General features: G+C 45.9%; 1 protein-coding gene and 1 pseudogene across 2 annotated transcripts in view; one reads left to right on the top strand and one right to left on the bottom strand.

The window, feature by feature from the left end:
• The first annotated feature begins 1,859 nt into the window (after positions 1–1,859).
• USP43 (ubiquitin specific peptidase 43) overlaps positions 1,860–24,093 on the top strand; it is a 49,737-nt gene continuing 27,503 nt past the window's right edge. For both annotated transcript variants that reach the window (XM_043903831.1, XM_043903832.1), the window contains exons 1-4: positions 1,860–2,527; positions 11,367–11,498; positions 17,405–17,508; positions 22,723–22,815. In XM_043903831.1, coding sequence (XP_043759766.1) covers positions 2,039–2,527; positions 11,367–11,498; positions 17,405–17,508; positions 22,723–22,815 — 818 coding nt within the window. In that variant the 5' untranslated portion in view covers positions 1,860–2,038. The remainder of the gene's footprint in view (positions 2,528–11,366; positions 11,499–17,404; positions 17,509–22,722; positions 22,816–24,093) is intronic.
• Positions 5,496–5,605, bottom strand: LOC122695711 (annotated as a pseudogene).

Here is a 24,093-nt window from a genome sequence, read left to right on the forward strand (position 1 = left end):
GATAATCATTGCTGTTATTCTCTAAAAAGAAAGAAGGTGAGTTTACTTTCTTTTTAAAAAAATTTATTTATTTTGAATTGAAGGATAATTGCTTTCCAATATTTTGTTGATTTCTGCCATATGTCAACATGAATCAGTCATAGGTATACATATGACTTTACCTTCTTAATCAGCATTTCATTGGTCAAGCTGCCTGGGGCAAGATGTGGGTTTGAGTCCAGATCTTGGGTAGGGTTTTTGTTTTGTTTTAACTTTCTGTAAGAACACTGGGGTGGGTAGCCATTTCCTTCTCCAGGGGATCTTCCCAACCCAGGGATCAAACCCGGGTCTCCTGCATTGCAAGGGGATTCTTTACCATCTGAGGCACCAGGGAAAACCCCAAAGCAAGAATATCTGCCCCCAAAATTATTGCTATAATTGAGTGAAATAATAAAGCATCAACAGAGTTCATGACACAGAACAGAAAGTTAAATATGAATTGTGCTTTTGAAAATAAAAATGTGAGTTGGGAACATTGAGGGTGATTACCAAAGGTGAAATTTGATAGGTGTTTTTCTGGAATCGAACATAAAATCTTTCTCCTCTGCTTACTATTAGAAAGGTGATGGAACTTGTTTATTGACGGTCCAAGCCAGTATCCTTTTCCAGGGAAGGTAGACGAAGGCATTTTTTCAGAAACAGGTCGTTTCTAATTCACAGAACAGTCTTTTGTTCTGGGCATATTCTTTGTCCTTTAATGCTGCTGCTGCTGCTTCTTTTTTTTTTGCTTTTATCAGGTAACCTGCTGCTGCCCTATTTGCTATGTCAAGGTGGATATTTAATAAATGATGACCACATATTCATCAAACAATAAATAACATTTCAGGGCACTGATGTAATAACGCATCCTGCTGATCTCTTGTTGAGCTAGAAATGGATGAGAAATTCACTTTGCAAGACTTCACCAGATTAATTATAAACCTGACAGTTACAGGACAGGTGAGCGGAGTCCCCCAGCGAATCCAGGGCGAGGCTATGCCAAGTCAATTCCTATTGGGTAGCAATCCAGTTAGGATTTTGCTTTAAGGAGTGAAAGTGCGACCGCGTAGGGGGCGCGCCAGGGAGCCGGAAAACTTCCTCGTAAGCAAATACTGAGGTTGGAAAAGAGCTAAGCTGCGGGGTTGGCAGAACCCGGCTTCAGTTCCGGTCTCTCTGTTTACGGGTCTGTGGCCTCAGCCCATGGCGTTAACCTCTCTGAGCGCGTTTCTTCACCAACCTAAACTGAGGATGATAAGGTCTCGCTTGCAAGTTTTGATCATCTCTAACCTGGTCTGTAATTTAAACAAGCAAACCACGGCCACCCCGGGTGTTTCTACACACGCCTCCCAGTTCTGGTCCCAGGATGGCGGGTCCCGCAAAGACTCTGCCTCCCCGGCTGCGCAGACAGGCTGGAAAGGAGGTGGTGCTACTCGTCCGCACACACCTGAGCCTGCGAAGGAGCCAGCGGTCCCAAAGCGCTCCCCACCCCGTCGCCGCTCTCTGTGCGCGTCTCTCGCTACGCCCGCGGCTACCCTTTCGGGAAGGCTTCACCTTCGCCCGGACGTCATTCCAAGAAACTTAGCAAGAGCCAGGGCTTTGCAATTTACGAGGGCGTTCATATTTATCATTCCTCTATTATTTTCAAGGCTTGAAGGCTGGGAGAGGACTAAGAGCAGAGGTTAAATTTGGGCCGGTAGGTTTAGGAGAGATAAGGAAAGGGGAGGGAAGCTGAAAGCCAAGCCCCAGTGCTTTGATTCCCGGTCCGAGCGGCGGGGGCGGGACCCGGAGGCGGGTGCGGGCGGTGGGGCGCTGCCCGGGGCGGTCTCTGCAGCCGGATTCCCGCGCGGGGCGGGGCGGCCCCGCCCTTAGCTCCGCCTCCGCCCGGTCCCGGCACACCTGGCCCGCAGGTAGCCGGCGCCTGGGCACCTTTCCGAGTCTGGAGGGGCCTGCCGGCGGCTCGTCCGCCTGGGGCCCCCGGGGGGGTGGAGGCTTGGTTCCGGGAGGGGCGCCGGCAGGAGCCATGGACCCAGGCGCGGGGGCCGCGGCCGGAGAGGGGCCGCCCGCGCCCCGGCCCCGCCGCCGCCGCTCCCTGCGCCGCCTGTTCGGCCGCTTCCTGCTGGCGCTGGGCAGTCGCTCCCGCCCCGGGGACTCGCCGCCCCGGCCCCGACCCCAGCCCCAATCAGGACACGGCGATGGCGACGGGGAGGGGGGCTTTGAGGGCCCGGATCCAGCCGCGCCCGGAAGCCCCGGGGAGGAGCGCCGGCCCGGACTCCCCGCCGGCGACGGGGCGCGGCCCCCGGGAGCGCAGGGCTTGAAGAACCACGGCAACACCTGTTTCATGAACGCCGTGGTGCAGTGTCTGAGCAACACCGACCTGCTGGCCGAGTTCCTGGCGCTGGGGCGCTACCGGGCTGTGCCCGGCCGCGCCGAGGTCACCGAGCAGCTGGCGGCGCTGGTGCGCGCGCTCTGGACGCGCGAATACACGCCCCAACTTTCCGCCGAGTTCAAGGTAGGCAGCGCCCGGCGGCCTCCAGTCCTCGCCGCTCGGCGGCAGCCGCGCTCCGGCCCTTCGCGTTTCCCTTCTGGACAAGTGGGTGCTCCATCAGGATGGGGGCTTCTTGGGGACTTCTCGAGATGACAGTTACCAGTTCAGCCTGGAATTATCGCTTTTGTTTTGAGCTGACTAGTGTGTTAGCGCTTGAGGGGGTAGTGCCGGGAGCTGGTAGGTTTGAGTGTATACAGCATTTCTGTGTTCAGCAAACGCTAGATGAAGCCTCGGAGGGTTGGTTCTCACGCCAGGCACGGAGTTTCCAGTGCGGTGCGGGGAGTCAGACTTTCAAGGCCAGGGCCTGGGAGGAAGGAGGTGAATGACGAGAAGGACGCAGCCAGGTCAAGATCTAGGAATAATCCAGGGAGAGGGAACAGCAACTATCAACACCAGAGGCCTTAAAGGAGCTGAGAGTTGGAGGCATGAAAGAAAACTAGGGTGGCTGTTGCCCAGGAGAGTAGAGTGGGGTGGAGATGAAGTTGACCAGATCATGTAAGGTTTCGGAGACAGTGGTAAGGAGTTTGGATTTCAGTCTAAGCCCAACGCAAGCTGAGAACCTGTGTGCCAGGTACAGCACTGAGGGCAGGGGAGACGGAGTGGATCTGCTACATCAGAGATGGCATCCTTTTGTTTAGTGTGAATCAAATCCCCAAGGATGCGTTAGCCTGGGTTTGTATCCTTTTTCCCTGGGGTCATCATCTACTTACTGGGGATGCTGCAGGGTCAAGAGGCTTTGGAAGTTTTGTGTCTCACTTCGTCCAGGATTAAAACCCAGTGTTTGTTTGGGGTCCCAGTTGGATGAAAGAGTCCTGATAATTGACACACATGGCTGGCTTCCTGCAAAAAAACCAAAAAACAAAAAAACAACCCCACAGTTCTGGGCAGAGAGCGGAAGCTCCCTGAAGACTAGGGATTGTTGTTCTTGGGAGAGGGGGAACTTGTCAGTGTTCATTCCACAAGCATCACCACTCTTGAGTTTCTGCCCGAGAAAGCAATCCTTGCCATGTGACCCACAAGGGTGCCAACCCTCACCTTCCTCTCTCCTGCTTCCACCAGGGAAGCACTGTTCTACAGGCGTCAGGGAGTCAAATGGGTGTCAGTAATAGCCCTTTTGGCAGCATTCATTTTTTAAATGTGAGAGGCAGTGTTCTATGGTGGTTAAGGATACCACCTCTGTGACCTTGAGCAAGTTACTAAAAACTCAGTTGTGCCTCAGCTTTCCTCATCTGTAAAATGGGACTCTAGCAGTACTTACGTTATTACAGGGATGTTGTGATGATAAAATGAGTTAATTATATTAATATCTCCTCACCTGCAGAGACCAAGAGGAAGGAGGGAGGTAAGCTCTGTGTACCTTTTCTCTTGGTCTTTGCATTCTCATCCAGTTACTGCAGCCATGGAGAGGCAGGAGTAATTGAAAAGTCTTCTGAATTAGTAATCTGTGACTCACCAGGATTTCCTATTTCTCTTCTGCCTCAAATCCCTAGAGCCAAGAAACTCCTTGTGAGTCTTGGGGGAATTGAAAGATAATCAAACTGTTAATATGTTAATAAAGGTGATATGGTCCAAATTTTCTTGGGACTTTTCAGGCAGGCAGTCTTGGAGACAGTGGAGGAGTCCAGAACAGGGGCTTTTAAACCTTGTGGATTGAAATCTAGGTGGGCTCCTCTGATTTTCCAGATGAGGAAACATTCATTCATTCAACAAATACTGTGTCCAGACACTATACAAGGAGCATGGAACACACGTGGGGGGATGAATGCAAATCCTGGGAGCTTACGGTCCAGCAGGAGAGATGGAGATGAGTGAAGTAATCCCACGGGCCCATGATTAGAACTGGTGACAAGAACTACAAAATAAAGATGTTCTCTGGCAATTCTGCTGTGTGAAAGTGTGAGTTGCTCAATGGTCGTCTACTCTTTGCGACCCCAGGGACTGTAGCCCGCCAGGCTCCTCTATCCATGGAATTCTGCAGGCAAGAACACTGGAGTGGGTAGCCATTTCCTTCTCCAGGGGATCCTCCTGACCCAGGGATCAAACCTGACAGATTCTTAACAGTCTGAGACACCAGGCAATTGTGCTAGAAGGATGTGATTGCTCTGGAGAGGTGGGGTGAGGAGGCGGGGCAGGGAGGCTTCCCAGGAGTGTGAATCTTTGAGCTGAGTTTTGAGGGATGAAGGGTCAACTAAGGACAGAGGAGGGTGGGAAGAAGTGCATTATAGTCCGTAAGACTGAAACTGCCAGTCACTGAGTGGAGTGGGGCTGGACGGGATAAATGCTTCGTAAAATGAATTGGTGGTGGTGGTTTCGTCACTAAGTCATGTCTTGCTACCCCGTGGACTGTAGCCAGCCAGGCTCCTCTGTCCAAGAAATCCTATGTGGCTGGGGGGAGGGGCTGGAGAATTGGTTGGGGACAAGCCACAGAAGGTTGTACAAAGGAGTTTGGTCTTTAAGAGGGATTATTAGCTTTGGACTGAGGAAGAGAGGAAGTTAAGAAGCCAGCATGCTGTAGTGTGTGACTCCAGCCCAGGCACACAAATGGGATGGGTTTGTGGGGGTCCCCTTCCTCGGTCCCTGAGTCACCCAGCCTCCCACTGACAGTAGGACTACTCTTTGTTTTAACAGCAAATGAATAAATACATTAAAAACATCTTGTTCCAAAATACTTTGATTTCTTTGATAATGTAATTAAATATGTATAACTTAAAAAAAAATGAAAAATGCTAAAATGTGTTTTAAAAAAAAGATCTGGAATTCCACCCTCTAGAAATAACCATCATTAATGTGTTGATGTGTTTCAAATCATGTACAAACAATTGGAAATTCTAGTTTTGTATCCTGCTGTTTTCATGTAAGTAGCAACGTAAGACTTTCTCCTGGTCATTAAAATGTTCCGTGAAACAGTTTTTATTAATAATGATTGTATACTATTTCACTAAATGATCCAATTGCTAGGGAGACTTTTTTTTTTTTTTCAATTAGCAATAATCGAGCCTCGGATAAACCTCATTGGCTACGATACTGCCACTGCCCTAAGCTAGGGAGACATTTTTATACTGTACAATTTTCCAACTATCATGCTGCATTGAAAATTCTTATGTTTAAATCATTGTCCTCAGCTCTGATCATTTCCATACACTTAATTCCTTGAGTGAAATGACACAGTCAAAGCAAAGATGACTGTTTTGTTGGGTTTTTTTTGTTTCTTGCTTTTTAAATCAACTTTTTTGAGGTATAAATTATGTACAATGAAATGCACCCATTTTTAAAAATTGAGTTATATGTGAGATACAACCCTGTGTAGGGTTTATATTGATAATATATTGATCTGGTATGTTTGTATTACTGATTGTGTACTGGCAATTATGATTGCCAGTAGTAGCATTGATTAATTCCTCCATCTCATCATGTAATTGTATTTCTTCTAGTGCTGGGAACATTTAAGGTTTAGTCTCTAGTGACTTTAGTATTTATAATACAGTTTTGTTGTCTGTAATCACTGTATAGGTACATTTCATTGTATTGTACTTCGCGGAGACTGTGTTCTTTACAAATTGAAGGTCTGTGACAACCCTGTGTAGGGCAAGTCTATCAGTGCCCTTTTTCCAACAGTATTTGCTCACTTTGTGTCTCTGTGTTGCATTTTGGTAATTTTCACAGTATTTCCAACTGTTTCATTTTTACCATATTTGTTACGATGATCTGTGATCAGTGATCTTTGATGTTACTATTGCCATTGTTTTGGGGGTGCTGTGAATTGCACCCATATAAGATGAACTTAATCAATAAATGTGTGTGTGCTGACCGCTCCACCAGCTTTCCATTCTGCCCATCTGTCTCTCCCCAGGCCTTCCTCTTCCCTGAGACACACAACATTGAAATTAGGCCAATGAATAACCCTGCAGTGACCTCTAAGGGTTCAAGTGAAAGGAAAAATCAACCCAAGCGCAGATGTCAGTCACTGTTGTCTTATTTTAAGAAATTGCCGCAGCCATCCTAGGCTTCAGCAGCCATCACCCTGACCAGTCAGCAGCCATCAGCATCAAGGCCAGACTTTCCACCAGCAGATTAAGAGTCGCTGAAGGCTCAGATGATGGTTAGCATTTTTTAGCAATAAATTTTTAAGAAAATTAAGGTCCATATGTTGTTTTTTAGACATAATATTATTGTATGTTTAATATTGTATTATTAAGAGACCACAGAAGACTGTAAATATCACTTTTATATGCACTGAGAAACCAAAAAGTTCACGTGACCTGCTTTATTGAAATATTTGCTTTATTATGGTGGTCTGGAACTGAACCCACAATACCTGATGTCTGCTTGTACCATGTACTAGTCTCCAGGACTTAAATATCTACTGGTTACAAGTATGTACCTTACACAACACCTCTCCCATCCCTCCACCCTCAGCCCCTCATAACCACTATTTTCTGCTTTTCAATTTTGATATTTTTAGATTCTACATATAAAAGGTATCATACACCAATTTCTTCTGTCTTTTTATTTCACTCAGCATAATGTCCTCATGGTCCATCCATGTTGCTACAAATGGCAGAATTTCTTCTCAGGGCTGAGTAAAAATTTTAAGTAGCATCTGATGAGTTTTGAGATCTATATAAATCATCTTCCCAATTTTAAGTGTTTATTGCTTTTTAGTTTTTAGATCAACTTTATTGGGCTTGATTATTTTTAGTGCCCACATTGACAAATTTCCAAAAATGATATCAAGTTGTAGATACACCAGCAATGCATGTTTTCCTGAGTATTAAATAGTCTCTCATTAATATGTTGAACAAATAGAAATAGCATCTTGTTTTTAACAATTGTTTGTTTGGAGTCAAGTGTTGAATCTTTCTGTGCTTTTTCACTATGAATGGTTGTGAGACTGCTCCTGGAATTGTCTGTTCATGTGGTTTGTCTAAATATTCTGCCTTGGTCATAATGTTGTTTTTTCTTGTTTCTTTAAATTCTTTAACTCTTGTCATACTTGCTGCAAGTATTTCCTCCAAACTCAATCCTTCTTCTCCCTACAGAAAATTTTAGATTTATTTGTTTCATACCTTTTGATAAACATTCTATGTTATGTACTTCTGATTTTTCTATGGCTATTTAAGGATTTCAGCCATCTGGAATTTATCTTAGCGTATGTGTTTGAGGATCAATTTTAGACCAACAATTTTAGAAATGCAGTATGCCTCAAGTGATATACCAGAGGCATTGCTTTTTAAAAAAACAAGGATACCTTCATCACTTGTATGTTTTGGAAGTTCTGGAGAAAACAGTAAGACATGAAAAGGAAACTGGATTAAAATTCAACTTTTTTTTTTTTCCAGAAGAAAAACTACTGAATGGTTCTGGGAATCCACGTTTTAGAATTATCACTGTCACTAACGGGGTCAGGTACTAGAGAGTCAAAAGCAAGACCCTTTTAGAAACATAAAAATGAGATTTCATTTCTAAAAACCAGAAATATGAAATAACTAGGAATACTGCTTAAACATGTTATAAATTATCAGTGATGAGAGGGAGAAACACACTCATGGGTAGAGCTATGCCGTATTGCAGGGTAGAAATACCAAATATTGCCATTCATCCCTCCCATGTTAGGATATAGCTTTAATGCAGTTAGGAAGGGTTTGGGGTGGGGGCCTGACCTTACCAGCAGGGTTGTGGAAGAAGGTTCTGTCCTGTCCTGCAGGCAGTAGGTGGGCAGGGGGAGCTGCTGGGGGCCGGACTTCCCTCTAGGTGGGTATTGTCATCTGGGTTGTCAGGAATTAGGACTCAACAGTGGGACTGGGACTGTGGAAAGTGCAGTCAGGAAGCCAGAATCAGAACTCTTGACTGATGTGGGTGTGAGAGGGAACTGGAAAGAGGACCCTGACATTAAAGAGCTGATTTTAGAGATTTCCAGCTGGGGGGTGCTGGCTGCTCCCCCGGGAGGGAATGTTGGTACTAAGGATACAGGTTTGAGGATGACTGGGGGGTACAGTCGCCGGGCAAAATACATGATGCCCGGCTCCATTTGAATTTCAGATTAACAATAACTTGTTAGTCAAAATATATCCCCAGTATTGCCTGGGGCATCAGTCAGTCAGTTCAGTTCAGTTGCTCAGTTGTGTCCGACTCTTTGCGACCCCATGAACCGCAGCACGCCAGGCTTCCCTGTCCATCACAAACTCCGGGAGTTTACTCAAACTCATGTCCATCGAGTTGGTGATGCCATCCAGTCATCTCATCCTCTGTCGTCCCCTTCTCCTCCTGCCCCCAATCCCTCCTAGCATCCGGGTCTTTTCCAATGAGTCAGCTCTTCGCATGAGGTGGCCAAAGTACTGGAGTTTCAGCTTCATCATCAGTCCTTACAATGAACACCCAGGACTGATCTCCTTTAGGATGGACTGGTTGGATCTCCTAGCAGTCCAAGGGACTCTGAAGAGTCTTCTCCAATACCACAGTTCGAAAGCATCAATTTTTCGGCGCTCAGCTTTCTTTACAGTCCAACTCTCACATCCATACATGACGGGCATATGAATACTTATACCACAAACATTACTCATTGTTTATTACTTATTCATGCTTCTTTTTAATTGCTTATTGGGCAGCCTTGCTTGTGTGTGTGTGGGGGGGGGGGGTCAAAGTATAGAGAAATCTAGACCCTCCAATGCACCCAAGCTAGCGTGCTTCAAATAATAAACTCAGAACCAGCATTTCAGTTAATCAAATCTTGAATTTTGCTTCACCTCCTCCTAAAGTTGCCTTTAAATCCCAAAGGAAGATTTAAAAGAGAAAAAGCCCAGGCCCTTTCATTAGGGCTTCCCAGGTGGCTCAGTGGTAAAAAATCTGCCTGTCAGTGCAGGTGATGCAAGAGATGTGGGTTCAGTCCCTGGGTCGGGAAGATCCTCGGGAGAAGGAAATTGCAACCCATTCCTGTATTGCCTGGGAAATCCCATGGATAGAGGAGCCTGGTGGGGTCCTCCATGGGGTCACAAAAAGTTGGACAAGACTGAGCACATGGCACACCTTTGATTTGATTGGACGTGGTGAGATCGGCTGGGTCCACAGCTTTGCTCACATTGCTCCCTGGGGTGGGCATGAGCAGAGGACAGACCTGCAGGGGACATATACAGGATGTGCCCTGTACACAGACAAGGGGGATTGCTTACACTCAAATGCTCTTGCTTGCACAAAGAATACCATGGAAGGATGCTTAAGTAAGAAAATATTCAGTATCTTCTTTCTTTTCGTGAGGGGCACCCAGGCAAGGGAAGACTTTTCATTACTGCTCTTTTTATATTTTGAATTCTTTATTTAAAAAGGTAGGTATATATATTACCCTTTGAAGTGAACTTTTTAAAAGCTGCAACCTGCCTGTACCTAGGAAATGATGAAGTTGCCACATCCTTTAACAGGACAAAGTGAAGGGTGCGGGAATATGAGTGCCAAGAGGGCAGGAAGTCTCGTCTGCCCCGCTCCCCCTTGGAACCCCAGGCCCTAGACTAGTGCTTGGCCTGTGGTAGGCACTCAACAAACACTTATTTATTAAAGGGATGGATGGAGGATTGGCTCTCACATTTTGTGATCTAACCACAGAAGTTCGGACTTCTCAAATTCCATTCATTTTAGGAAGAGGCAGTGAAGGAACCACAGGGGTGGTATTTAAGGAATTCCACTTCACTGGGTCACGTGGTCAATCTCAAGAGGAGAGTTGACACCTTGGGAATGAAGGAAGCAACTGCTGAGAGAGCAGGGCCAGAAGCTGTCCATCTATGGGATGAGCAGAGAGAGACAGCGCGGAAATAGACTAATGGGGGCAGGGGAGCGTGGGCTGCAGCACTACAAGGACCAGAGCTTCAGGCAAGAGAGAGAATCATGTATATAAAAACATTCTACCACATGATACAGCAATTCCACTCCTGGGTCTGTTTCCAGAAAAAAAATGAAAACACTAGTTTGAAAAGATACACTCACCCCATTGTTCATAGCAGCACTATTTACAATAGCCAACACATGGTAGTAAACTAAGTGCCCATCAACAGACAATTGGATTAAGAAGATATGGTACGGGGACTTCCCTGGTGGTTCAGTGGCTGAGATTCCCCACCCCCAATGCAGGTGGCCCAGGTTCGATCCCTGGTCAGGGAACTAGATTGCATATGCTCCAACTAAGAGTTCACGTGCCCCAGTGAAGACCAGTGTGATAAAATAAGTAAATAGAAAAAGATGTAATAGAAACAGACAATGGAATATTACTGAGCCAAAAAACCAAAAGAATGAAATACTGCCATTTGCAGCAACAGGGATGGACCTGGAGAATATTATGCTTAGTAAAATAAGTCAGACAAAGAAAATACTATATGATATCACTTATGTGTTAGTGAATTTCCTTGGCTTAAATGGTAAAGAATCTCCCTGCAATGTAGGAGACCCGGGTTCCATCCCCAAGTCGGGAAGACCCTCTGGAGAAGGGAATGGCAACCCACTCCAGGATTCTTGCCTGGAGAAACCCATGGACAGAGAAGCCTGGGGGCTACAGTCCATGGGGGCCACAAAGTCAGAGATGACTGAGTGAGTGGGCTTCTTGAAATGTAAAGACAAATCCTATATAATATCACGTATATGTGGAATCTAAAAGGTTATACAAATGAATCTATATACAGAACAGAAATGTATAGCACAGGGAACTCTACTCAATACCCTGTAATGACCTTTATGGGAAAAGAATGTTCCAAAGAGTGGAGATATATGTAGTTGGCTGTTGGAAAGGCCACATTGCCCCTCTGGTTTTTCTCTGTTCCTTCAGAATGCAGTCTCCAAGTACGGCACTCAGTTCCAAGGCAATGCCCAGCACGATGCTCTGGAGTTCCTGCTCTGGTTGTTGGATCGCGTACACGAGGACTTGGAGGGTTCCTCCCGAGGGCCGGAGTCTGACAAGGTCAGTCACCCTCGAAAAACACATTGTGTTCAATTTTAGTTTTTTCCCTTGAACATTTATTCAACTCAAAACTAAATCTTGAGATTCAGCTCCGTAGATCTTTGTGTATTCTGGCTGCTGCTCACACAGTACTATTCCCTGCGCCTTCCTCTTTGCCCCGTTTGTTTTAGACCAGACGTTTCCTCCCATTGCTGTTCCTCATCCTCTCTAATCCCAGTGATTCAGTGAATAGGGTTTCTGTTTGGTTTAAAGTTCAAAAAAAATTTTTTTCCTTTTCATCAGTATCCTATGCCTTAGTATGGTCCTCTGAGGCCATTGGTGGTATTGCTTATTATTTTCAAATGCTACCATTTTAGCTCTGCTTTCTCAGTTACTTATCCTGCAGAGCAAGTGATTCCCAATCATTTTTCTCAAGACGCAGGATGGATGATCTTTTCATGTGTGCCCTCAGCATTCCCAGATTTGGATGAAACCTCAAACCTTTGGGAGTAAGAAAGCCCTATGGTCATTTGTAATAGCTACAGTCTGTTGATACATCAGTTATAGTCTCTATGGCTTTGCTAAATAAAGATCAATATTGGGTTCTATCCTTTTATCTCTCACTTAAGAAAGGAAAAGTGAGTAAATTTATTATACCATGAGTGAGCAAAGTTATCAAAACAATATCCATGAATAATCCATTATAATTTAAAAAATGCTTTACAAGCTTTGGCAATGAATCAGTCACACATTACTTTTGATGTGTCTCAAAACTGATCCAGATCAGAACCAGCTACAAGAACTGCTTTACTTGTTTTGTTTGTTTGATGTCTGGACCATTTTTTCCCATCCCTCTTGTGAATCAATTAAAAAGCCCTTTGTAAGTGTTTCGATCTTTCACCTGTTACTCTCCCATCTTTACACTACCTGCTCAGAGACTATTATTCTAGAGTAATAAAGATGGGATGCTAAAATGTGACACAAATGGACCTATTGACGAAACAGACAGACTCCCAGACATAGAGAACAGACAGGGGGAGGGGGGCTGGGGAAAGGATGGATTGGGAGTTTGGGATTAGCAGATGGATAAACAACAAGGTCCTACTGTATAACACAGGGACCTGTATTCAATATCCCGTGATAAACCATGAGGGAAAAGAATACAATAAAGAATATGTGTATGTATGTATATATATATATATATATAACTGAATCACTTTGCTGTACAGTAGAAATTAACACAACATTGTAAATAAACTATACTTACTAAAATGAATAAATAAATGAGGGAGAGATTGAATGGCAGTCAGTTTTGTAGGGTGAATGAATCTAGATACCTAGCATGCAGCATGGTGACTGTAATTAACAACACCGTATTGAGTGCTAGAAATCTGCTAGGAGTAGATGTTAGGTCCTCTCACCACACACACAAGAAGGTAACTATGTGATGAGATGGATATGTTTATTGGTTTGACTGAAGTAATTATTTCACTACCTCAGTGTGTATCAAATCATCATGTTGCACTCCTCAAATACATACAGTGTTTATTTAAAAATAAAATGGCTCAAGAAGCCGAGTCAGCTTTTTCCTTTAACTTGCCTGCACAGCCGATTGTTGTCTCTGTTTCTTTTTTTTTTAAAATGACAAGTTGCAGCTTTAAGGAGAGCATCACCATATATGTCTTGAATAAACTCTTTTAAACCACAGTATAATGTAGAAGCTAAGAACTTGACAGAGCTGCAGAAAGAGTTCTTCTGTCTGAGACAGCAGGTTGCCAAATGCATGGGACGGGGAAGATAGTGATTGTACCCTGTTCTGTACTTTTCAGAGCACATCTTGGAGTGTTATACACAGTATTAATAGCTACTGTCATTTGTGGAGTGTTACGAGAGTTATTATCCCCATTTGACATATGGGTAAACCAAGAATCAGACAGGCTGTGTAACCTTCCCGAAGCAGCACAGCTTAAGAAGTGACAGAGTCAGGATTCAAGTCCAAGGGGAGTCTAGCTTGAAAGCCTGTTTTCTTATTTTAAAAAGAACCATCCTGGGGCTTCCCTGGCAGTCAAGTGGTTTAGACTCTGTGCTTCCACTGCAGGGGCACAGGTTCGATCCCTAGTCGGGGAACTAAGATTCTGCAAGGCACGTGGCCAAAAAAGAAAAAAAGAAAAGGCTTGTCCCATTTTTCCCCTCCTTCTCCCCACTCCCTGCCTATGCCAGTCAGCACTTCCTACCTGGCAAGTAAGAGGGATAAACAGCCTTCCCAGTTACCTTTCGATCCTTCTCTTGTCCTTTGGTGGCAGGCAAAGCATCCCATAGAGGTTGGGGAGAGCACAGAGAGGTTAAGTAACTTGCCCCAAGTCACACAGCAAGCCAGTAGGAGAGCCAGGATGCAAAGCTAGAAAATTCGACTCTTAGAACAGGGCTTCTTAGCCTCAGCACTTTTGACAGAAGACCAGGTAATTCTAGGGGAGTGGGGGTTTCTCCTGTGCATTGTAGCATTTGTAGCATTTCTTTACCTAGCAGCTGCCGGTGGCATCCATAATTGTGATTGATTACCAAAACTGTCTCCAGACACGGCCACGTGTCCCCTGGAGGAGAGGCGAAAGCATCCCCCTCATTGAGAACTCCGCTCTGGAGCCTTGGTCCCAACCACAGTGCACCACCTCACACCTTTCTTTATGATGACAGTGAGTTTATTTAAGTCAATAACTTGTTACAATTTCAAGACCCACATAAAAGCAGCCCTAACTGGTCTTCCATTTTCCAGTGTGCCCCACTACTGTGTGTTCCTCATGCTGCAGCCAGAGGGATCTTTTCAGAAGGGAAATAAGATCGCAACACCCTCCTGCTTTAATTCCCTCAGCAGCTCCCTATTTCGCTTATAACAGAATCCAGACTCCTATACAGCTGACGGGGCCCTAACTGGCTGACCCACCAACAGCTCTGCCTAGTTTCAGGCCCCTCTGCCCCTCACTCATGATTCTCAGTCACGCTGGCTATTTCTGTTCCTTTAATGGCCAAGGGTGTCAAGAAGGCACCCACGACCCAACAAGACCATGGCTGGCTGTTGGCTGGAGAGAGGAGCTTGGCCTGCTCTTCATCTGACCTGATTGAAACCAGGAAAGATCTTTTCTCTGTCTGGAGTCAAAGCCCCTCCTGAAACTTGCTCTCAGAAAATCGGGCTGCCTGCAGAGGGCTGGCTGTGAATGCTTGAAGGTAAAAGAGCAGAGCTGTTGGACTATCTGGCACAAACTTCATTTTCGCTTTCCAAGAAGGAAAGGGACTGTCCCCTGTGTACCTCTGAACAATTTTTCTTTCTGAGGCTATTTCTGTTTCAAACATATGAAAGCCATGTAGCTCAATTTATTTGAAACCAGAATAGGAAACATGAGGACCACTTTCTTCTCTGTTAATGTAACAATAAATGTTTTCATCTGGTGAATAGGGCGTCTTTTTACTATCCCGTGGACAGTGTGACACCAGCAATCTTTCAGGCAGTTTATCTCACAGAAAACGCCAGTCTTACAGGATTAAGAAAGGGCTGAGGCTGGGAAGAGGACCAGGAACCTAACATCTATTAAGCACCTACTATGTGCCAGGCAGGATACCCTCGTCTCTTTTTATTTAAACGATGACTCCCTGAGCTCCTGTTCCTTTTAGGTGTGGAACAAGGCTCAGGGAGACAGTCAGGATCGCTCGGCTAGCAGGGTAGCCCCAGCCTGGTCCGACTGGGCTGGTAGACCATGCTTTATGAGTGATCCTCCATTGCCTCTCACCCCAGCCTCATTTGGAATTTTCTCTTTACATACCCATCCTTGGACGGTCCTGTCTGCAGCCGCTTCCATTGCATGCTGCCTTATCATCTTTTTTAGATTTTTTTTTTTTTAATGTGGACCATTTTCAAAGTATTGCTTCTGTTTTAGTTATTTTGGCCGTGAGGCATGTGGGATCTTAGCTCCCCAACCAGGGATCGAATCCGAACCCCCTGCATTGGAAGGTCTTAACCACCGGATTGTCAGTCCCACTGCCCCATCATCCTGATGGAGAAGCAGCCTGGGTCACTGAGAGGTCTTTGGTTGTGAGGACTGGCAGCCAATCAGCCAATCAGCCAATCAAACAAAAAGGGGGAGGCCAAGGGCAGAAGAGTGGAGAATGGAGGTGAAAGGTGAAGGGTGGAATGGAAATGAAGGCTGAAGACCAGGCTGGGAACTGTCCCAAACCAGACAGCTCTGGGGTAGGGGTGTCAGTGGCAGGAACGGCTCAATCCTCTGGCCTGGACACTTCTGCCGAAGTTGCAGTTTTCAGCCTGTGGGTGAGTCTGCCTGTGATCAACATGCAGGGCAGGAACATCGCATCTCATCCATCTTGCTTCAGTCACGTGCCTGTCTCTTTGGTGAGGAAGGACGGGACCCCCAATGAAAGAGCCTTGCCCCCTACCCCTGGACTGAATTCAATGTTCCCAAAGTGAGGGCTACTCTCAGTGAAGAGGAGACAGTCCTGGGCAGCCCCAGATGCCCGTGTCTGCTCTGTATCCACGTTCTCTCTTCTCCGAGCCCTTCATTCCCTTGTCCTTCAGTGTCTCTTCCTGGAACTTGGCTTGCTCTCCCCTCTCTCAACTTCCCCTTTCTCCTGTTGCTATTTCCTCTTCTGTTAATGGGGTTCCCTGGTGGCTCAGTGATAAAGAATCTGCCTCCGAATGCAGGAGACAAGGGTTCGGTCCCTGGGCCGGGAAGCGTCCATGGAGAAGGAAATGGCAGCCCACTCCAGTATTCTTGCCTGGGAAATCCCATGGACAGAGGAGCCTGGCAGGTTACAGTCCATGGAGTCGCAAAGAATGGGACACCCCTGAGCACGCACACACTTCTGTTAATGGATCAGGGGCTCTCCAGGCACCAGATCGGAAGCTTGGAGTTGACCCTATGTACCCCTTCCTCTGTCTCCTCTCCTCCTCCATCAGCTGCTCAGTTATGAGCTGTGCACACAGGGTGTCACGCAAGGTGCCTTGATTGAGTCCCTCCCTCCTTTTTATTTTTTAAATATCTATTTATTTGGCTGCACCAGGTCTTAGTTGCAGCACGTGGAATCTTTTAGTTGTAGTATATGGGGTCTAGTTCCCTGACCAGGGATTGAACCCGGGTGTCCTGCATCAGGAGCTCAGAGTCTTAGCCACCGGACCACCAGGGAAGTCCCTGATTTTGGATGTCTGGTCTTGAAATCTACGAGAGGACACATTTCTGTTGTTTCAAGCCACTCATTTGTGGCCATTTATTACAGCCGCAGTGGGACACTCATACGTAAGGCAATTCACAGGAGGATACAGTAGGACAGAGTGTGGTGGGAGGAGGCTGACGCATTCATTATTCTGAGATACAAACCTGTTTTGTCTGAGAAAGATGATGTTTACGTGAAGACTGGCTCACTGGAAAATATGTTCAGGAACTGTTTAGGAGGTGGGAGATGGTCAGATTTTTGTGGGTGTGTTTGAAATGATGACAGCCCATCCAAGTGAAATGTACAGGAAACATTTAGACACAGGGTTCCTAGACGCATGGGGGTGAAGAATGGGTTTGTTAATCCAGAGGTAAAGGTTGGGGCTGGGGTAGTATGTGTGAGTGTTCGCCAAGGTTCATGCTCTTTCAACACACACACACACACACACACACACACACATACTCATGTTCACACACACACACACATTACCTCTGTCTCTTTCCTTTCTCTGTCACTCTTTCAGGGAACTGGGGAGGTCCAGGGATTGAAGGAGCAGTAGATGATGGTCAGCGACATGGAAAGCCTGGTTCTGCAGGTCTAGCCCCAGAAAGGGATGCTGTGGACCCAGGAGGAGGTGCAGTCTCGTTGGCCTGGATGCAGTGGAGTGATGGGAGGCATGGCTAATTTTGTTTCCTCCCCTCATTTCTTTGCAGCTTCAACCTGAAGTCAGGAGGACCTCTGAGAACCTTCTGTCGCCATCGGCTCAGCTTTCTGTGGGCCAAAGCTTTGTGCAAAGCCACTTCCAAGCACAATACAGGTAAGAATGGGGTATGTTTAAAATGTGTTGCCTAAGCCTTCAGCAAACTTGTATGTTGGTAACCAGCCTCCCATTGTTAGGTTTACCCTGAGATTGTAAAACAACAGAAACCATAAGCTCCCTTGTCTTCCCCATTATTAATCACAGTTAAGCACTTACTCCTGTTGTTTCCGACCTTCAGTATTTCTTTCCTTTCTTGCTGGATCCTGGGCCTCCCACCCCACCTTGAAGGAGGGCTGTTGGTGAAGATGGTTCTGTATAACATGAATGTGAAGGCCTAGGATCTCCCCAGGCCATTATTGAGAAGTGGGTGACATCTTTCTGATTTGTTCTTTATTACCAGAGAGCTGAGTCTAACACATTATTTGGAGTTCAAGATTTCCCAGCATAATGAAGGATATAAAAAATATAAACTTATATAGACTCTGCCAGGCCCCCTTCTAGGTGCTGAGACTTGAGCTGTGAACACACCCCAGCCACTGTTTTTATCAAATAACAGTTCTATTGGGAGTTGTTATTGTTCAGATGCTAAGTCATGTTCAACTCTTTGTGACCCCATGGACTGTAGCACGCCAGGTTCCTCTGTCCTCCACTGTCTCCTGGAGCTTGCTCAAATTCATGTCCATTGAGTCAGTGATGCTACCCAACCATCGCATCCTCTGTCATCCCCTTCTTCTCCTGCCCTCAATCTTTCCCAGCATCAAGGTCTTTTCCAAAGAATCAGCTCTTTGCATCGGGTGGCCAAAGTATTGGAGCTTTAGTTTCAGTATCAGTCCTTCCAGTGAATATTCAGTGTTGATTTCCTTTAGGATTGACTGGTTTGATCTCCTTGCAGTCCAAGGACTCAAGAGTCTTCTCCAACACCACAGTTTGAAAGCATCTATCGGGGGAGGTGTTAGATAGAACACATATGTGCCTGCTAAGTCACTTCAGTTGGGTCCGACTCCATGCGATCCTTGGAATGTAGCTGGCCAGGCTCCTCTGTCCATGGGATTCTTCAGGCAAGAATAATGAAGTGTGTTGCCATGCACTTCTCCAGGGGATCTTCCCAACCCAGGGATCAAACCCACGTCTCTTACGTATCCTGCATTGGCAGGCGGGTTCTTTACCACTAGCGCCACCTGGGAAGGGACTTAATACACACATAAGGTGCAACAATCTGTGATAACAATGAGTGAAATGATAACCTGGGAGGTTGGGGAGGCAGTCGACCTTAGATAAGGCGATCAGGTGAGGCTTATTTTCAGAGGGGACATTCGAGCTGCGAGCTGAGTGACGAGAAGCTGGCCATTCAGATAACTTGGGGACAGGGTATTCCAGGCAGAAAAAGCAGCAAAGGGTCTGGGGTGGAGACGATCCAAGTTCAAGGACCAGAGAGCTGCCAAGTAGTGAAGGGTGGGGAGAGGTGAGTCTGGAGAGGTGAACAGGCACCTGGTAGTGTGGGTTGTATGTGACCTAAGGGCCACAGGGAACCAGTTCGAAGTTTATGGCTGCGTGTGGTCTAATGATCCATTTAAGAAACTGGCTGCTTGGGACTTCCCTGGCTGTCCAGTGGTTAAGAATCTGAGCTTCCACTGAACTTGGCACGAGTTCGATCCCTGATAGGGGATCTGATCCCACCTGCCATGGCCTGCAGCCAAAAAAACAAAGAAAGAAAGAAATTACTTGTTTTGGTGATGAAGGGAGGCAGCACTGAGAGCTGGATAGCAGCTGATGTGATGTCCTCCCAGTGGGAGAATGATGGAGACTGGTAGTGATGGAGATGGAGGGAAAAGGGTGGGTAGATGGGGAACAGGTTTGGGATGTAGAGTCAACAGGACTTGCCAGTGGGTTTAAGGGTAAGAGGGGGAGGGACCAAGGGAACTGTGAACATCTAGGGTGACTCCTGGGGTTTTACATAGTTGTATAACTGGCAGGTGCTTTGAAGGAAAAATTGGGGGATTTTTGAAGTGCATGTTATGAGTGTGAAAGAGGAAAAAAAATCTCTTGTTTCCCTTTACATTACTTTCTTTTTTTTCTTTTCTTTTTGGCCACGCCCCTGCAGCATATGGGCTCTTAGCTGAGCTTAGAGTCCTAGCGTGGAGCTAGCACGTGAAGCTGAAAGTCCTCATCCTGTGCTGGGTTCCTTTGAAAACCAGCCCCCATCCTGTGGTTTTAGCATAAACTCAGGAGTGGTTGTATGGGATTTTTTATGAATAGCAAAAGATGCTCATTTTACCTTTATTTCTGCTCTCATCACTTAGGAAATTCCAAGGGTTTTAGGAGCTCTGTGCCAGGAATATACATACTTTTCAACATAAATATATATTTCTTATTATAAATCACAGTGTCACAAGGTAAAAGGTGAGTCAGGGACAGATTCCTGAAGAAGTGACATTTGAGCTGATTCGATACTAAGGACTGTAAGCACCCTTTGGGTCAATTGCTGTAGAAGGATGAGTAAGAAGCAAGATAGTCATGCTAAAAAAAAAGGATTGGTAACTGCTAAAAATAGCTGCTTTCTGCCTTCTGGTCCAGAGTAAAGAAAAAAAATATTGTTAGGGACATCCATCTAGGTTAGAGCTTTTGAGGTCTGAGCAGTGGTTTTCTGCAGCCATCAGTGGATGCCAGTTCCAGGCTGGAATCCCTGGGTGTGGTCCTTGCTGATCTGGACCCTCTTCAGTCTCCTTTCCTGGGGAGGATGCCCTCTGGTATCAGTCTTCTTTGTGAAACCGAAAGCCGGAAGTGCTATTACGGGTTAGTCCAGAGGCCCCCTGCTCACTGAGATTCTCCCTATATCTCCCCTTGCTCTCCCCTTTTTAGGGGGGCTGAGGTTTTGCCTTTGGCTGGAGGAGGAAAGGGAGAATAGTATTAGGGTGCTGGAGGTTGTAGGCTAGAGCAGGGGAACCCCAACCTCCGGGATCTAATCCCTGCTGATCTGAGATGGAGCTGATATAATAAGAATAGAAATAAAGTGCACAGTGAATGTAATGCTCTTGAATCATTCCCAAACCATCCCCCCCCTCACCCCTTTCCCTTGGAAAAATTGTTTTCCACAAAATTGGTCCCTGGTGCCAAAAAGGTCCAGGACCGCTGGACTGGAGGACAAATAATTGGTTATTCTATACAATTATTATCATGGCTTGAAAACATCTGCAAGTTTAATAGTCAAGGATTGTTGCTATGTTGGAGTTTTGGCTAGAGGAGGCAGCGTGTGTGTGTGTGTGTGTGTGTGTGTGTGTGTGTGCGCGTGCGCGCGCGCGCGCATTCCTCTCTCCATGGCATTCAGAGCTTTTGTTCACGGAAATCCTAATCTGGTTCCCATTATAGGTGGCATTCCCTTTTGGGCAGAGTATGTTTTAGAAGCGTTTTTCAGATCGAAGATTTGGAGAGGTGACATCTTAATTGTGCATTGTCTTAATTACCATTGCCAGTGCGAACATCCGTCTCACCAGCTAGCGAGCAGGTGAAGCTGGCTAGGTGGGAGGTGTCAGATGGATATTCAGTGGCAGCGAGAGGCCAGGGTGTGAAACAAGCAGTGTTGTTTCGGGGCATTTGTAACCCATGGAGAGCAGACAGCAGTTCTGAGTTCCAGCGGCAGATGAGAGGCTGGTTTTGGAACAGAAGCAATTGGACAGAGAGGTTGAATAGCTTGGGGAAAATGGGCGAGTGAACAGTGAAGGGCGTTGGGGTGATTTTCTGTCCTTTCTCCTGTGAGTGCCTGGGAGACGGTAGGACAGGACCATGATGCACTGGAGGGGATGGCAAGGACGAAAGGACCCCTTCAGGCCACATCTGAGGTGTAGCTGGAGCCTCGTAACCCTTGGAGTTTTCTGTGAAAGTGATGCTACCCTCTCCCCCGATCTGTTGGTCATACTCATCATCCTCATTTCTCATCCTTTGAGGAACAGGTGCCTCTCACGTCCTCTCTCTGGTTTATTATGAAAACAATATGCTTTCTTTATTCTTTAAATACAAAATTAGGCTGTTCTATGTTTTTGCCAAACTATGCATCTCTTGCTCCCTGCCAGAGATTCACGGCTCCATCTAAAGGCCATGTCCCTGGATTGGTTGACTAGGGCGCATCTGCAAGAAAAATTCGGCCTCGCTTAGTTTTAGTAGATTTTAAAAAAATGAGTAAGTCAAAGAAAAACATTCCCTCTCATTGGTCTGCTTAAATGTGAAACGGGTTTGGAAATTTCCCAGTGACAAAGTACATCTTTCAGGTCTATGTTATGCCACAGTATGTGATGGGTGAGGTTGGGAGGAGGGAGGGAGAGAAACAGTGTGGCAGAGGAGTCCCCACAAATGTCAGGTCCCCCTGCTGGCTGGCGCTCTATGCCTGGTGCATCTTTTTTACTACAGCATTGCCATGGTTTTCCCAAAGGGAAATTTACCAGAGGCAGAGAGTGATTGAACATTAAATACTCCTGTCTGTGCTCTGGTCTGTTTTTTCTTTTTTTAAGATTTATTTATTTATTTGGCTGTGCTGGGTCTTGGTTGCAGCATGTGGCATATAGTTCCCTGACCAGATTGAACACAGGCCCACCCTCCTGCATCGGGAGCAGAGTCTTAGCCTTTGTACCACCAGGGAAATCCCCATACATATGATTAAACTTTTTCCTTTTTAAGAAATTGAGTTGAGAGCCACATAACATAAAATTAAGCATTTTAAAGTTGTAGTTCAGCAGCATGTACACCCACTATGTTGTGCAACCACTGATTTTTTTCTAGTTGGTAACCATTTTCTTCACCCCTAAAAGAAAACCTGGTACTCATGAAGCAGCCACTCTCCAGGTCTCTCTCCTCTCGTCACCTGGCAACCACCAATCTGCATTCTCTCCCTGTGGCTTTACTCACTCTGGTATTTCATATACATGGAATCATAAATTATGTAGCCTTTGGTGTCTGGCTTCTTTTACTCACATGATGTTGTCAAGGTTCATTTATGTAGCAAGTATGAGGACCTTAGGACTGAGTAATAATCCATTGCGTGTCTATAACACATTCTGTTTATCCATTTATCCATTGATGGACACATGAATTGTATCCGCCCTTTGGATATTGTGAATAACATTGTCTGAACCTTTGTGCACAAAGATTTGAATACCTGTCTTCAATTCTTTGTGGTATGGCCCTAGCAGAGAAATTGCAATGGTGACTGTAACTCTTCGAGGAACTGCCCAACTGTTCAAATTGTGATTCAACTTTAATGTGTATCCTCCACCCTCACAGATCTTCCTTAACCTGTCCCCACTGCCTGAAACAGAGCAACACCTTCGACCCTTTCCTGTGCGTGTCCCTGCCCATCCCTCTGCGCCAGACGAGGTACGTGAGCATCATGCTGGTGAACTTGACGTCCATCCTTTGGAACCTCTGGGCCCTGCAGCTGCAAAGTTCTCTTTTGCTTCTCAGCCAAGCCTTGCTTCTTGGGGACATCCAGTGACCTAATGGGATGATTGACATGAAAGGTTACTGAGTTCCTTCTTTAGCTGAAGAAGGAATTATAAACATGCTTTTGTTTATCTGCCCCATTGCCCGGCTTCCATCTTTGGCCCATTTAGAAGCTGGTATGGGCCAGTTTATACCATTCAAACAGACAGAGGTGAACCAGAGAAAACTTATCATCCTCTGCTTTCCCCAGCTTTATTTCCAAATCCTTTCTCTTCTTGGGGAAGGTGTAGAAAAAGGTTTATTTAAGGAGCAAAGGAAAAGGAAAAAGGACTGTTGGGAGATATGAGAAAAAAAGAAAAGAGGAGGCAGGATTAGGTAGGAGACATGATGAAGCTTGGCTCTGCAAAAGGAAGAAGCATATAGCACAAGCATCCCAGAAGCCCAGGTCTTGGCAGGGACTGTTAAGGCCACCGCCAATGTCAGCCACATGGAAGCTTAGTGAATTCCTATATGGGGCATTTCTTCTCTGGGTTCCCCCGCTTTGCAAAATCTTATCTCTTGCCTTCTGTCTGTTGATATCCTCCATCTTTAGGATGTGGTGAAGACTGATGGATTTATAATATGTTTCCTGGCAACTGAACCCCCCTTCCTGCTCTGAATTCCTGTGCTGCTGATTGTCAATGCCATAAATATATTAGTAACTGGCTTATCCTATCGTGATATGATGGCCACTGATAGATATGAGCTGTGATTCCTGGTCAGATGCAGCATAGCACAATGGTTAGGACCACTGACTCTGGGGCCAGACTGCCTGGGTTCAAGTCCCAGCTCTGCTAATTATTTATATGGATTAGATTATTACTGTAGCAGAGAGCAGGGGAAACAGGTGTTGGAGGGGTAAGCCCTGGTGTGCTGCTGGGTGTAGCAGACAGTGGAACTAGAGAGAGTCTAAAGAAGTTGGGGAGCAAAAGGGCTGTACTCCATCACAAAGGAGAAAGAACTTCAGGAGGAAAAGGGGAGCCTTGTCAGTAGTGTTGAGTTGTCCTGGAGGAAGAAGCTTGACTGCTCTACTTTTCAGACTTCAAAGTTTCTTTTTGCTTTAGATTATCTATATAGCAAGTAGAATCTTGAGACCATAGGTTGGAACAGATGGTCCCTGACTTACGATGGTTCCATGTACAATATTTTGATTTTACAATGGTATGAAAGTGA

This window comes from Cervus elaphus, chromosome 5, assembly GCF_910594005.1.
Source record: "Cervus elaphus chromosome 5, mCerEla1.1, whole genome shotgun sequence".
In the NCBI taxonomy this organism is placed as follows: domain Eukaryota; kingdom Metazoa; phylum Chordata; class Mammalia; order Artiodactyla; family Cervidae; genus Cervus; species Cervus elaphus.